At 42.5% G+C, this 13,213-nt stretch overlaps 1 protein-coding gene across 3 annotated transcripts in view; it reads left to right on the plus strand.

Annotated features, from left to right (window-relative positions):
- Window positions 1–13,213, plus strand: part of TMC7 (transmembrane channel like 7) — a 106,665-nt gene that overhangs the window by 80,931 nt on the left and 12,521 nt on the right. For 2 of the 3 annotated variants that reach the window (XM_089679056.1, XM_089679058.1), the window contains 7 exons: window positions 21–175; window positions 1,954–2,071; window positions 4,458–4,555; window positions 5,409–5,592; window positions 5,791–5,921; window positions 6,008–6,163; window positions 8,908–8,986. In XM_089679056.1, the coding sequence (XP_089535182.1) occupies window positions 21–175; window positions 1,954–2,071; window positions 4,458–4,555; window positions 5,409–5,592; window positions 5,791–5,921; window positions 6,008–6,163; window positions 8,908–8,986 (921 nt within the window). The remainder of the gene's footprint in view (window positions 1–20; window positions 176–1,953; window positions 2,072–4,457; window positions 4,556–5,408; window positions 5,593–5,790; window positions 5,922–6,007; window positions 6,164–8,907; window positions 8,987–13,213) is intronic. The other variant, XM_089679057.1, reaches the window with a different exon arrangement.

A 13,213-nucleotide genomic window follows, 5' to 3' on the forward strand; every position in this document is an offset into this window, starting at 1 on the left:
AATCATTGCTGTGTTTTCAGGTTATGCAAAAAGCAGACAGACTGAGTCTTCTTATAGAATATCTCCCATCTATTGTCATTACTGTTGCCAACTTTATTACTCCAATTATTTTTGAAAACATAGTACGATTTGAAGACTATGCTCCAGCTTTTGTGATCCGCTTTACGCTTATAAGGTATGTTACTTTTATCTTGCAGTATCACATTTTTTTAAACTTGGCACACTAAAGCAGTTCTGCATTGCAGATCAAAGCTGCTCTTCAGTTCTCTTTTTGATGTTGGTGCCAGACAGGCATTTTCAAGCATTTGTTATTGCATGTGACCGTGTGATAGGCAGTGGTGTATTTAGGTTTTGTACTGCCCTAGGCAACACAAAAATCGATCCCTGCCCCAGTGGTACCGCCCCCTAAAAAATGCCGCCTTGCGGTACATAAGCTCTCCACCAAGTATAGTCTCCCCCTCAGTACAGACCCCCCTCCCTGAGTACAGACCTCATTCCCTACTAAATATAGATCCCCCTCCCTCAGTATAGACCCCCCTCCCACTAAGTACAGACCCTTCTCCATCATTATAGACCCTCCCTCTCTCAGTACAGACCCCTTCCACTTGTGCTAGTAGGGAGGTGGGGTGGTCGGATATGTGCAGGGGGGGCGCTTTGAGAGGGGAGAAGGCTTGTGCTCTTGTGTCGGGTTGGATTTCAAATCCAAAACCAGCTTCTAGCATAGATCCTCTCTCCTCCCAAGGTGCCCCCCAGCGCATATCCTCTTAACCCCCCCAATCACTTATTTTTTAACCCCCCCTCCCTCTTCCTAGTCACTCTGTCCCCCTCCTCTGCCTAGGACCAATATAAGGAACTTGGTACAGACCTCAGATCAGCACAGACATGCACAGCGGTGTCTCTCCTCCTCCTGTGTACATGACAGTGGAGGAGAGGGAGGCAGCTTCAGTGCGCTCTGCTGGGAGCCAGCCAGGGACAGAGCTGTGGATCAGTGTCACTGCTGCGGTATCGGCTGATGGACCCTGCTTTGGTCCGCCCACCCCATAGCAATGTCACTGCACACACAGGCAATGAGCAGAGCTGAGCACCGGACGCTCCCAGTCCCAGCACTCAGATCGCTCTGATCAGTGGAGGTTCCTTCCTCATCCGGCCACTCAGCTCCTCCTCTCTATCGCCTCTGACCTGACTGTGTGTACCCTGCAGATAACAGCTCCTGTGTGCACTGCCACGTCCTGTGTCACTTCTGCCGGGAGGGGGCGGTGCCGCCCCCCCCTCCCGAAGATGCCGCCCTAGACAAATGCCTTGTTTGCCTCGCGGTAAATACGCCCCTGGTGATAGGTAGCATAAGTGGAATTTCACTGTAGAATACATACATACATAAATACATATGTGTACATTGCCACCTACACTGTTAGCCAGATTAAACTTAAATAGAAGTTCTTCCTAAAGCTGATACTTGACCAGTTTAGGAGAAGGCACAAAAATGTGCCTGCTGTAACCTCTGTTAATAGAAGCCCCTGTGTGCTCTTTTGATCCTATTTTCTGATCCTACACTTACCTATAGTGTGCCCAAACACCACATATTTTTTTACATATATGCCTGTATTGCATTACTGTTACTATTCTATACTATTACTATAGCTTTTACTATTCTGAGACTAATATTTAGCAACATTGCAAAGTTCACATATTGTCTTGTGTTATGTGTTCTGTATTTGTGTCATTGTAATGTGTGCATTGTCCAGCAGTATTTCACAGGACCTCATTTCATCGCTTCACTGTGACTTTGGCTTCTTGTTTTGCTGTCTGTTGAGTGCAAGGTGGAACCATACAAAGGCATGTTTTGTAACCTGCAGTAGTTTCCCAGAAAGATAAAGTTACGCAAGACAGTAATGGAAAGTTGTTTTCTACCCCCCATGTCTCTATTTCCTTGATCTGAATCAGTGTGTCTTCTAGGTGTGTGTTTGTGCGATTGGCCAGCATTGCTGTACTACTTATCTCTTTATGGACTAAAATCACTTCTTGCTCAGACCAGAACTGCAAGACTTGTGGATATAACTATAATGATTACCCGGTAAATCAGCATTTCTTTTTGTCATTGTTGTAGAACCTTTTTAGCTCTAACCATTCATTCAGTGAATTGTAGAAAAGTAAAAAAAACTAAAACAAAAAAAGAAAAGTAATTGAGGTGTAAGGGCCACAGGGGACACAACTTCCCATGAAAACTTAGATAAACATGCAGGCTTAATAGGAGAATCTAAATTTCCAGACCAGTGATTCAAAGTATTGGAGCCACAGGGGGTGATTTACTAAAACTAGAGCATGCAAAATCTGGTGCAGCTCATTTTAGTATGCCATTCAGTCAACTAACATTTTAATGAGGGGAGATCAGTGATTACAACCTACTTGTTTTCTTCTTGGCAGGTTTCCTTTAACCACTTTACGACGGCCTGCCTGCAATGTATTATGAACAGGTGGCTCCTGTAGATAAAGCGATGTATGGGGTCGTTGCTTCCTACTTCCAGGTTTCAGGCGTGACCCCCTTGTGTACAGTCAAGAGTCAACACAGAGCTCTGTACACAGGGAGCAATTTGTCAGCAGGGATGAGAAACTGATAGATCTCTTAGTAAAAGCAGCACACTTTATACACATAATCACTGTATTAATGTCACTGGTGGTGTCAGTTAGTGTCAGATTGCCCGCCACACTCCCACAGCCCCATTATAGGTTGCTGATGACCTCCAGTAGTAGTATAAAAAACACACACACATTCCAATATATATACCATAGTTTGTAATCGCTATAACTTTCATGCAAACCAATCAATATACACTTATTGGGATATGTAGCAGAATACATTTTGGCCAAAATATATGAAGAAATTTTGTTTTTTTTTTAATTGGATATGTTTTATAGCCGAAAGTAAACAAATTTTCCATTTATAGTTAAAAAAAAAACCCAGTGGTGATCAAATACCACCAAAAAAAGCTCTATTTATGTGAAAAAAAAGATATAAATTTTGTTTGAGTACAGTGTTGCATGACCATGCAATAACCAGTTACAGTAGCACAGTGTGGTATAGCAAAAGAATGGACTGGCTGTGAAGGAGGTAAAATCTTCCAGAGTTTATGTGGTTAATCTGATGATTCCAGAGTCAAACGAGCTCACTTTGAGCTTGGGCGATTGTAATTCTTCCCGTGTCCAATGTAACAATAAGAACTTCACAGTGTACTTGCTCAATCACATCACCATCTGTGGCCACAATGTTGCCAATTTGTACTAGAGTCTTTCTATAGTCCTGATTACAACTGATATAAATAGAGCATAGATGTTTGTATCAAATGTTTGTTTTTCTTTGTAGGTTTTTTTTATATGCTATCACGTGCTTGTTCCTTTTTATAGGACCTTGTTGTGTTGTTTATAATTGGGGATAGATTTCAAGTGTGAAGGCAAAAAAAACACTTGGTACATCTCTGCAATAGATGCACCTTTCCTCATGTTTTGTCTTTTAAAAAACATTGCAAGTACAGAATACTACTTGTTTATCATAGCAAAAATTCAGTGAGTTGCTAACTTCCTCTCTGAGCTGACAACACTGCTCTGCTGCACTGAAATCCCAAGCAGTGTTTTCCACCCTGCCTGAGGTGCTTGTTCTGTTATCCAGCAGTGTTATTAGCCTTGCCTAGGTCTTCCATACTGGAATACAGAAAACATGTCCCTCTACATACACCTAGGCAAGGCTAATAACACTGCTGGATAACAGAACAACCACCTTCTTTTGTTAAGTAGATGAGAAGAGGGGGATTTGTGTTCCTGTAATTTATTTGGAGTAGGGGACTGAGATTTCAGCTCAAATAGGAGGTTAGGATATCCAGCATATCAGTAATTTTCTGTAACTGCAGCCTTATTAAAGGCAAATTGGCAAATGGGTGTATTTTTTGCCTAGACAAAATCTCTCGTGACAAAAACATGTGGGCTTCCAGTGCGTCTGACATCTGGAACACTAGCTAGCTGGCCATAACGCTTATACCTTTCTTAGTTATAGACTATGGATGAGTACAGGAATCAGGAATTCTGACTCTGATTTTAGATTTGATGTTTGCTCATTTTTAATCTGTGATCTAGGACTAGGTTGGACACAGCCAGGCAAATAGGTTTTTTTTCAGTAGAAGGCCAGCAATTGTAGCTGCCTTATTTTTTTTTCATGATGCGTGACTGTAATGGAATAATTATTTAGAGGGAATTTATAAGGGGTTTCTTGACTTCAACCAATGTTTACATTGATAACAGTGTCTCTTTAGGATTTTTTTTTTTTTTTGATTCCTTGAATAACTGCACATTACTGTTCAGCTTAATAATAAGATTGTTTCTGTGTATATGCAACAAGTATTGTTTCATAATAATAATAAAAATTACATTATGCTACTTTTTGGTTTCATTTTTTATATTTAATTTTACAGTGCTGGGAATCCCGAGTTGGACAAGAAATGTACAAGCTCATGATGTTTGACTTCTTAATAATAGTGGCAGTGACGATATTTGTAGAATTTCCAAGAAAGTAAGTTCACTGTATTGTATGGGTAAATAAACGTGCTAAACATGCCATGTATTGTGGTGAAGGAAATGAAAATGCTTACTGACTTTCTTGTTAAAAAATGCTGCAGAACATATTTTTTACTTTTGTGTAATTGGAAACATAGAGGAAGTCCATAGTTTATTTTTATGACCTCTCCTAGAAACACTAGTTGCCTGGCTGCAATGCTAATCCAGTGGCTTTGGTACTTTAGGAGTCACTAAACTAATATAAGTATGCAGATCAGGAGCTGTGGTTTCCCTCTGACTTTTTTGTTTTTTGTGTCAAAATTAGACGTCAAAAGTAGTAGACACCAGCAATACTCTCCTCCACAAAGCCATAACATATTTAAGATGTTGCAGGAAACCCCCACCCCCCAAAGGATACTTTGCAAAGCAAAATGGGAAGGGTTTTTTTTCCATCAAATTCGGCTTCATTCTTCTCACCTTTATTATCTAACCTTTTTTAAAATAAAATGGGGATACATTCAGGCAAGCAACAAACTACCCAATCCCACTTCATACTTTTTACAAGTCATACCTCTTGAAGGCCTGAGCATCTACACTATAGAAAGGTCTGGATTTGATCAATTTTAAGAACTGTCTATAGGTACCTCCCAGGATGTTTCATAATATATTCAACAATCCTAGCAATTACCTGCATACAAAACCATGACGGAATTTTAATAACGATTGAGGTTTTGACTCTTCAGTGGCTTGGTTGGGTCGTGATGATGCCAACATCGCGTCAAAAAGGGATGCCACAATTGTATGCTGAGTTGAATTGAGGTGATGGAGCTGAGTTGATTCGCATTTAAACTGTATTTTTTGATGTTTAGATTGCTGGTCACGTATTGCTCATGTAAGCCAGCTCAGTGGTGGGGTCAGCAAGAGTTTGAAATCCCAGCAAACGTGCTTGAAATTGTGTATGGACAGACCATCTGCTGGATTGGAACCTTCTATTCTCCTCTTCTTCCAGCCATAGCAACTATAAAGTACTTCATTATATTTTACATCAAAAAAGTAAGCTAAGTCAGGCGTAAAATGTATGATATTATACATTTGGATATTAGTTTGTGTGTATTCATCACATCTGTGCACACACCGCCCACATGTGAATCATGTGCAGCGAAAATGTCTTTCACTGTCAAATGGTATGTGTTCAGATACTGGCTGATATTATGATTGATCATCCATATCTCATAACCTTTTTCCCCTCAGATCACTTTAATGGAGAATTGTAGGCCAGCTACCAGGCCTTTCCGTGCCTCCAGGTCTACTTTCTTCTTCCAGGTGATACTGCTAATAGGTCTTGTGCTTGCCTGCATCCCTGTGGGGATTGGAATTGCTAGGTAAAAAAAGTTGTCAGTTCTGTATTTTTTATGTGTACATCTCATATTTGAAATATTGCTCATATACAAGTGTCTTAATCTCGCAGCATACCAGCTTCCAAAGCATGTGGCCCATTCATCAACTATAACACATCATGGCAGATCATCCCCACCACTGTAGATTCCTTTCCAGAAGGCCTGAGAAAGTTCATCTATGTTATTTCATCTGAATCCTTTGCTGTTCCATTTTTCCTGCTGTCATGGTATGTAATGGCATTTTAGAATTTCATTGTATACGTTTTATGGTTAATATATTATTTCTGAGAACTTACACACTTTAGTTGTTGATTGTAGCTCACAGCTATTTTATCTATATTAAAGGTATTGCAGTGACAAAGGATATGCAATGCTTAAAATGTATGCCTGGCACAGAAAACCATATGCAATGCATTTCTGCAATATATCCTCATTTCCCCACTGTTTGCCCTATTTAAAAACAGTATTGTTCATACACAGTCCTATAGTCCACAACTTAACAAATGTACATACATAATACTACAGTCCAGGATGTCTTGCACAGACACACGCAAAATAATATCCAGCATATTACATGAACACAGTATTTCAAAACAAGACATCACAGACACAGAATTACACAACTTAGCACATCTCACATATACATACATGCACATGGTTTTTAAAGTGCCAAAAGAGCCAAATTCAATTCCCATTGAGTTGGTTGCACAGGAGACGCTACATTCATCACCCTGTACAAATGTCTCTAACTAAAGAGCGGGAAGCTAGTGGTCTTTGAATAAGATAATAAAAGCCAAAATTAGTCCTTTGATGGTACTCTGGGCAAAATGTTGATCAGGTATTGCAGAACGGTCAGAATTCTCCCAACTGAATTTTTCCTGGGGTGAAAACCTCTTTCCTCCTACCAGGTAAAGTATGTTTTCCATGTAATAGAAAAAACAGGACAGTGCTACAGACAAAGAATGCTGAAAGTCTGCATGAACTATGTATCAATTCTCAATATATACACAATATAAGAATCCCCTTGAGTCAGTGATCCATATGTATCAGAATAGTAATGTAACTATTCAGCAAAATAACATATGAAAACATCCAGGTAAAAAAAAGTCTCAATGGATAAGTATGCGAAAGTTCCCTTCCATCCAAGTGTTCAAGAGGAGTAGAATGAAATCACCACTAGTGAGAAACCTACACCTTCAGCCTCTCACCTGATGGATAGAGTTCGGTTTGATTGCGCTGTTAACCCTATTCTCCCTGGGTTAAGGGAATATCCCTGTGCAATTACAGACTTCCTAGCTTTTAACAGCATGGGAATTATTGATTCAGAGAGGCCTCTGTCTCTCAAAACCTGGGCTTCAACAGCCAACTGTGAAGCAGTGTGGAAAACATCTCCTTGTGATAGAAAATCTGGTTTATCTGAAGGGCCCAAGGGGTGTCTGCCGGCAGTTTGATCAGGTCAGAGATTTAGAGGCCCAGGGTTTGTGGTTGAACAGAGGTGAAAATGGAGAACACGTGCAAAGTTCTGGTTTTAGCAGGGTCAGTCCATGAGCAAGGTTTTATTGGCTCTCAAATTGACAAATATTCCTTCATTGGTGGTAAAACAAAAGCTTGTCCACAGGTTTGGTTATTCCCTTTTCTGTCGTATCAAAGGGGTGTTGACAGAGACCATCTGACCAATCATCTGGTTTAAGGGGTGGATTCTGGGAGGTCACCACGTTTATGGCCAAGTCCCAATTACATTTTATGCTAATATTAATATCTTCCAATATGTGCAGGTGGTATTCTAGAAACTGGAAAATTATTGTTCAGCATTATATTTCGTGTGCAGAGATACCAAACACCAAGTATTTCAAATATATGCTTAATATTTTTGTGTCTTGTTCCTGTTGGACTTTATGAATTGTGTGGGGATTTTGATTAAGTTAGACCTTTTATGGCACGCTGTGCATTCTTAACTTTAATTGCCTAACATATCATGTGTAACAGGCTTGACTGATCTTGTCATTGTTTTACCATGGGTCAGAGGGAAGTGGTAATCTGTAGAGTTTTTATGGTTTGTGTAAACAGACATCATGCCAAGCCTAATTAGCTTTTTACAGGCTTGGATGCTGGCATCTGTTGTGTTTTTAGTTGAGATAAGAGGCTCTTTTAAAGTGTGCTGCAAGTTATAGCTACAGATTCCATAGTTTGCAGGAGGAGGGAGGGAGTAAGAGCACTGGGCTCATGAAAAACAAAATGGCTGAGACCTTAACAAGATGGCTGTCACCTACAGCTTCCATGTCCCTATTGCGCACAGTCATTACAGAAGTGACACCTTGAAGAGACGAAAGAGAGAAGAAAAATGCTGTCCGGTCCAGCAATTATAACCCCCAGTAACTGTCAGTGCAAATGATAACCCCCAGCAAGTGTCAAGGCAAGCAATAAACCCCAGCTCTGAACAATAATAACTCCCCAGCATTGGTGTTTAGTAGTTTTACTTGCCTTAATACTCGGTACTAAGAAGCTCCCTCTTTCCCCACACCCCAAACTCTTCCTTCCACTTCCTTGGTGTGAACCAGCCCAGACAGAATGGCTATTGACTCTACAGCTAGCATATCAATCTGCAGGGGACAGATCTAACCCCTAGCAACCTGCTCCGACCCTGAAGGTGTTGGAACTAGAGTTTAGTCTTCAGGAGCTACCAGATTACTCTGTGGATGGAACATATGTAATAATTTCCCTCTGTGGCAGATTATTTGCTAAAGTAAAAGACAAAGTCTGTGACTTCTGATAATAAATCTATCAGTATTGTTGCTAGGCTGGCACTTGCAGATGATGGGGGTGCTATGAGGTTCTGTTAAAAGTTTTGGGAACTGCCACTGATGTAAAAACTCTGAAAAGACTTCACATTATCTTTAAGATATTACTTGCATATCTTACTGCTTGTATTGTATGTGCCACCTAAATGTGACATGCTTTTCTCTCTTTGCAGTCTGGTCATGTTCTATTTTATCGCATTGGCTGGAGCCCACAGGAAGGTGGTCGAGCAGCTGCAAGAACAGCTGGTCATGGTAAAAATGATACTATACATAAATAATATATTGTATTCTTACATGTGAAATTTACAAACTAAAGTGTTGTGTGTTATGATTTTTTTAATACATTCCTAAAAGTTGCTAAGTATAGTACACTCTCTTCTTCACGCTATAGATCTAAGCATGGGTTACATTTAGAAAGTTATTACTTTTTTTTTTTTTTTTAACTGTTCTCATTTTGTATTAAAGAGACTCTTGTACCACATCAAAATTCCTCAGTTAAATGCAGCTCTCATTATATGTATACCCTGTATATGTATACCCAGTTTTCTGAAATTATACACTTTAACCACTTCCCCTGTAAAAGCATTTTTTTTACATTTTTCGCACACATGTTAAATTCAATATTGTTTGACTATAAAATTACCAAAACCCCCTAGATTCTGAACTTAGAGGCCTATAGAATAAAAAGATGGTAGTTGAAATTTTTAATATCTCACAATAATTGCACAAGAGTTTATCAAATCCTGTATTTTCACGTAAAAATGCACTAAAAAGAATCTTGGTGCACACAAACTCAATGTCATCCCATTTTCTTTTTGATGCAAAATAAAAGATGAGGTAACATCAAATAAATATATATTAATATGTCAAGCCCCTACATGCCCCTATGAAATGGGGAAATAAATGGCTGTACTTAAAATTATCAGTAGGTGATGTTTTAACATGCCTTTACAACTTCTCAGTCTAGAGTTCGTGTAAATAAGGGACCTAAAATTATTGATTTCACTTTGGATTGCACAGGGATATATTACATGTATGGTGCAATCATTTATGTGCTAAGGGCAGCAGGGTGGTTTTTTCATTTTTTTTTTCTTCAATTTAAATTGTTTTATCATAATTTTTTCACTTAAAGAAGATCTATAGTTACAGCATACACTTTAATTTTATAACATCAGCATTGTAATAGCAATATATACAATGGTTATTTTTGACAATACAAATTACGTTTTGTTAACAAATCTCCTTTCATGTCGTGTGTTCTGCCTGTCTTCTGGCCATCTGTTTCCACAAATTCCTGGATTCCCTACATGATTTTCAGCTCCTTCTCTTCTGTTTGCTTTCAATGTCTAAGGACACTGGGCCCCATTCACTAAAGTAGATTGCCTTTTAGATCAGTCTCTAAACAGTAATGCATAGAAACATAAATATGAAAAAACTCAGAAACATTGGGGTTGATTTACTAAAGGCTAATATACTGTGTACTTTGCAAGTTGCTGTAGTGCTTAGAAAATGAGGTAAAACTTCTTTCCAAAGAATACCCAATCACATGCAAGGAAAAAATTTTAAAAAATAAAATTTTTGCTTGCACATGATTGGATGACGGAAGTCAGCACAGTCTGCAGTCTATTAACCTTTAGTAAATCAACCCCATTACATGTAGTGAGATATATTTATTTTCTTCTGTTTCACCAGATTTTCAGAGACTTTTTTTTGTGAATATACAGGCATATACACTATATTGCCAAAAGTATTGGGACACCCCTCCAAATCATTGGATTCACGTGTTCCGATCACCTTCATGGCCACAGGTGTATAAAATCAAGTACCTAGGCAGGCAGACTGCTTCTACAAACATTCATGAAAAAATGGGTCACTCTCAGGAGCTCAGTGAATTCAAGAGTGGTACTGTGATCAGTGGTGTGTTTAGGTTTTGTGCTGCCCTAGGCAACACAAAAATCTGCACCCCCTCCCCCCCCCGCAGAGAGAGCCTGAAATTGACCAACAACACCCCTGTCCCCCACCAGAGAGAGCCTACAACTGCCCCCAAACACCAGCCACTAGCCACCATCCCCATGGCAAGAGAGAGACTCTCACCTTCACAGCTCCGGACATCCCCAGGAACGAGAGTTGGTCTGTGCATACATTATCATTAGAGATGAGCGAATTATTCAAAAATTCGATTCGGCTGATTCACCGAATTCGCGGAATAAATTCGATTCGAGGCGAATATATTCGCTGCGAATTTAACTTATAAAAAGGGTGTTTCTAGGCTTCAGAGAGCCTTTATATTAGTGCAGAACACTGTACCTTTAATTTAAATGCCCTTGGAGTCTGCTGGGGAAGAGAACTAATACTGTCAGTCAGTATGACATGCAGATGAGTGCCGTCGATCTTAGAATCACCGCACACTTCACTCGTTTGGGCAGTCACGGGGCCAAAACCAGAGTGTGGAGCCACAGTGTGGCGGTGGAGGCAGCAGCAATGGGAGGCCATACAGCACCCTATGACAAAATGGAACCCACCAGCAGTGTGAGGAGACCTGAAAGTGGCACATGGCAGAGTGTGGCGATGGAGACAGCAGCAATGGGAGGCCGTACAGGGACCCATGACACACTCTGGACCTGGCAGCAGCATGAGGAGGCGGTACAGGGGCCCATGACAGATTACGGGCCTGGCAGCAGCAGTGGGCGGGCGGTGGATGCAGCAGTATTCAGAAGCCAAACACAGGCCTCGGTTAAAAAGCGGAAGCCGTCAGCAGCGTGAGCAGACGACAGAGGCACATGGCGCAGGGTGGCGGTGGAGGCAGCAGTATTCGGAAGCCAAACACAGGCCTCGGTTAAAAAGCGGAAGCCGTCAGCAGCGTGAGCAGACGACAGATGCACATGGCGCAGGGTGGCGGTGGAAGCAGCAGTATTCGGAAGCCATACACAGGCCTAGGTTAAAAAGCGGAAGCCGTCAGCAGCGTGAGCAGACGACAGAGACACATGGCGCAGGGTGGCGGTGGATGCAGCAGTATTCGGAAGCCAAACACAGGCCTCGGTTAAAAAGCGGAAGCAGTCAGCAGCGTGAGCAGACGACAGAGGCACATGGCGCAGGGTGGCGGTGGAGGCAGCAGCAATGGAAGGCCATACAGCACCCTATCACAAAATGGAACCCACCAACAGTGTAAGGAGACCTGAAAGTGGCACATGGCGCAGGGTGGCGGTGGAGGCAGCAGTATTCGGAAGACATACACAGGACTAGTTTAAAAAGCGGAAGCCGTCAGCAGCGTGAGCAGACGACAGAGGCACATGGCGCAGGGTGGCGGTGGAGGCAGCAGTATTCGGAAGCCATACACAGGCCTAGGTTAAAAAGCGGAAGCCGTCAGCAGCGTGAGCAGACGACAGAGACACATGGCGCAGGGTGGCGGTGGATGCAGCAGTATTCGGAAGCCAAACACAGGCCTCAGTTAAAAAGCGGAAGCCGTCAGCAGCGTGAGCAGACGACAGAGGCACATGGCGCAGGGTGGCGGTGGAGGCAGCAGCAATGGAAGGCCATACAACACCCTATCACAAAATGGAACCCACCAACAGTGTAAGGAGACCTGAAAGTGGCACATGGCGCAGGGTGGCGGTGGAGGCAGCAGTATTCGGAAGACATACACAGGACTAGTTTAAAAAGCGGAAGCCGTCAGCAGCGTGAGCAGACGACAGAGGCACATGGCGCAGGGTGGCGGTGGAGGCAGCAGTATTCGGAAGCCATACACAGGCCTAGGTTAAAAAGTGGAAGCCGTCAGCAGCGTGAGCAGACGACAGAGACACATGGCGCAGGGAGGCGGTGGAGGCAGCAGTATTCGGAAGCCATACACAGGCCTAGGTTAAAAAGCGGAAGCCGTCAGCAGCGTGAGCAGACGACAGAGACACATGGAGCGGGGTGGCGGTGGATGCAGCAGTATTCGGAAGCCAAACACAGGCCTCGGTTAAAAAGCGGAAGCCGTCAGCAGCGTGAGCAGACGACAGAGACACATGGCGCAGGGTGGCGGTGGAGGCAGCAGCAATGGAAGGCCATACAGCACCCTATCACAAAATGGAACCCACCAACAGTGTAAGGAGACCTGAAAGTGGCACATGGTGCAGGGTGGCGGTGGAGGCAGCAGTATTCGGAAGACATACACAGGACTAGGTTAAAAAGCGGAAGCCGTCAGCAGCGTGAGCAGACGACAGGCACATGGCGCAGGGTGGCAGTGGAGGCAGCAGCAATGGGAGGCCATACAGCACCCTATGACAAAATGGAACCCACCAGCAGTGTGAGGAGACCTGAAAGTGGCACATGGCAGAGTGTGGCGATGGAGACAGCAGCAATGGGAGGCCGTACAGGGACCCATGACACACTCTGGACCTGGCAGCAGCATGAGGAGGCGGTACAGGGGCCCATGACAGATTACGGGCCTGGCAGCAGCATGAGGAGTCGGTACGGGGGCCCATGGCAGATTACGGGCCT

The sequence above is a fragment of the Staurois parvus genome, unplaced genomic scaffold (assembly GCF_062004578.1).
Source record: "Staurois parvus isolate SC_StPar_1 unplaced genomic scaffold, SC_StPar_1.0 ptg000217l, whole genome shotgun sequence".
In the NCBI taxonomy this organism is placed as follows: Eukaryota; Metazoa; Chordata; class Amphibia; order Anura; family Ranidae; genus Staurois; species Staurois parvus.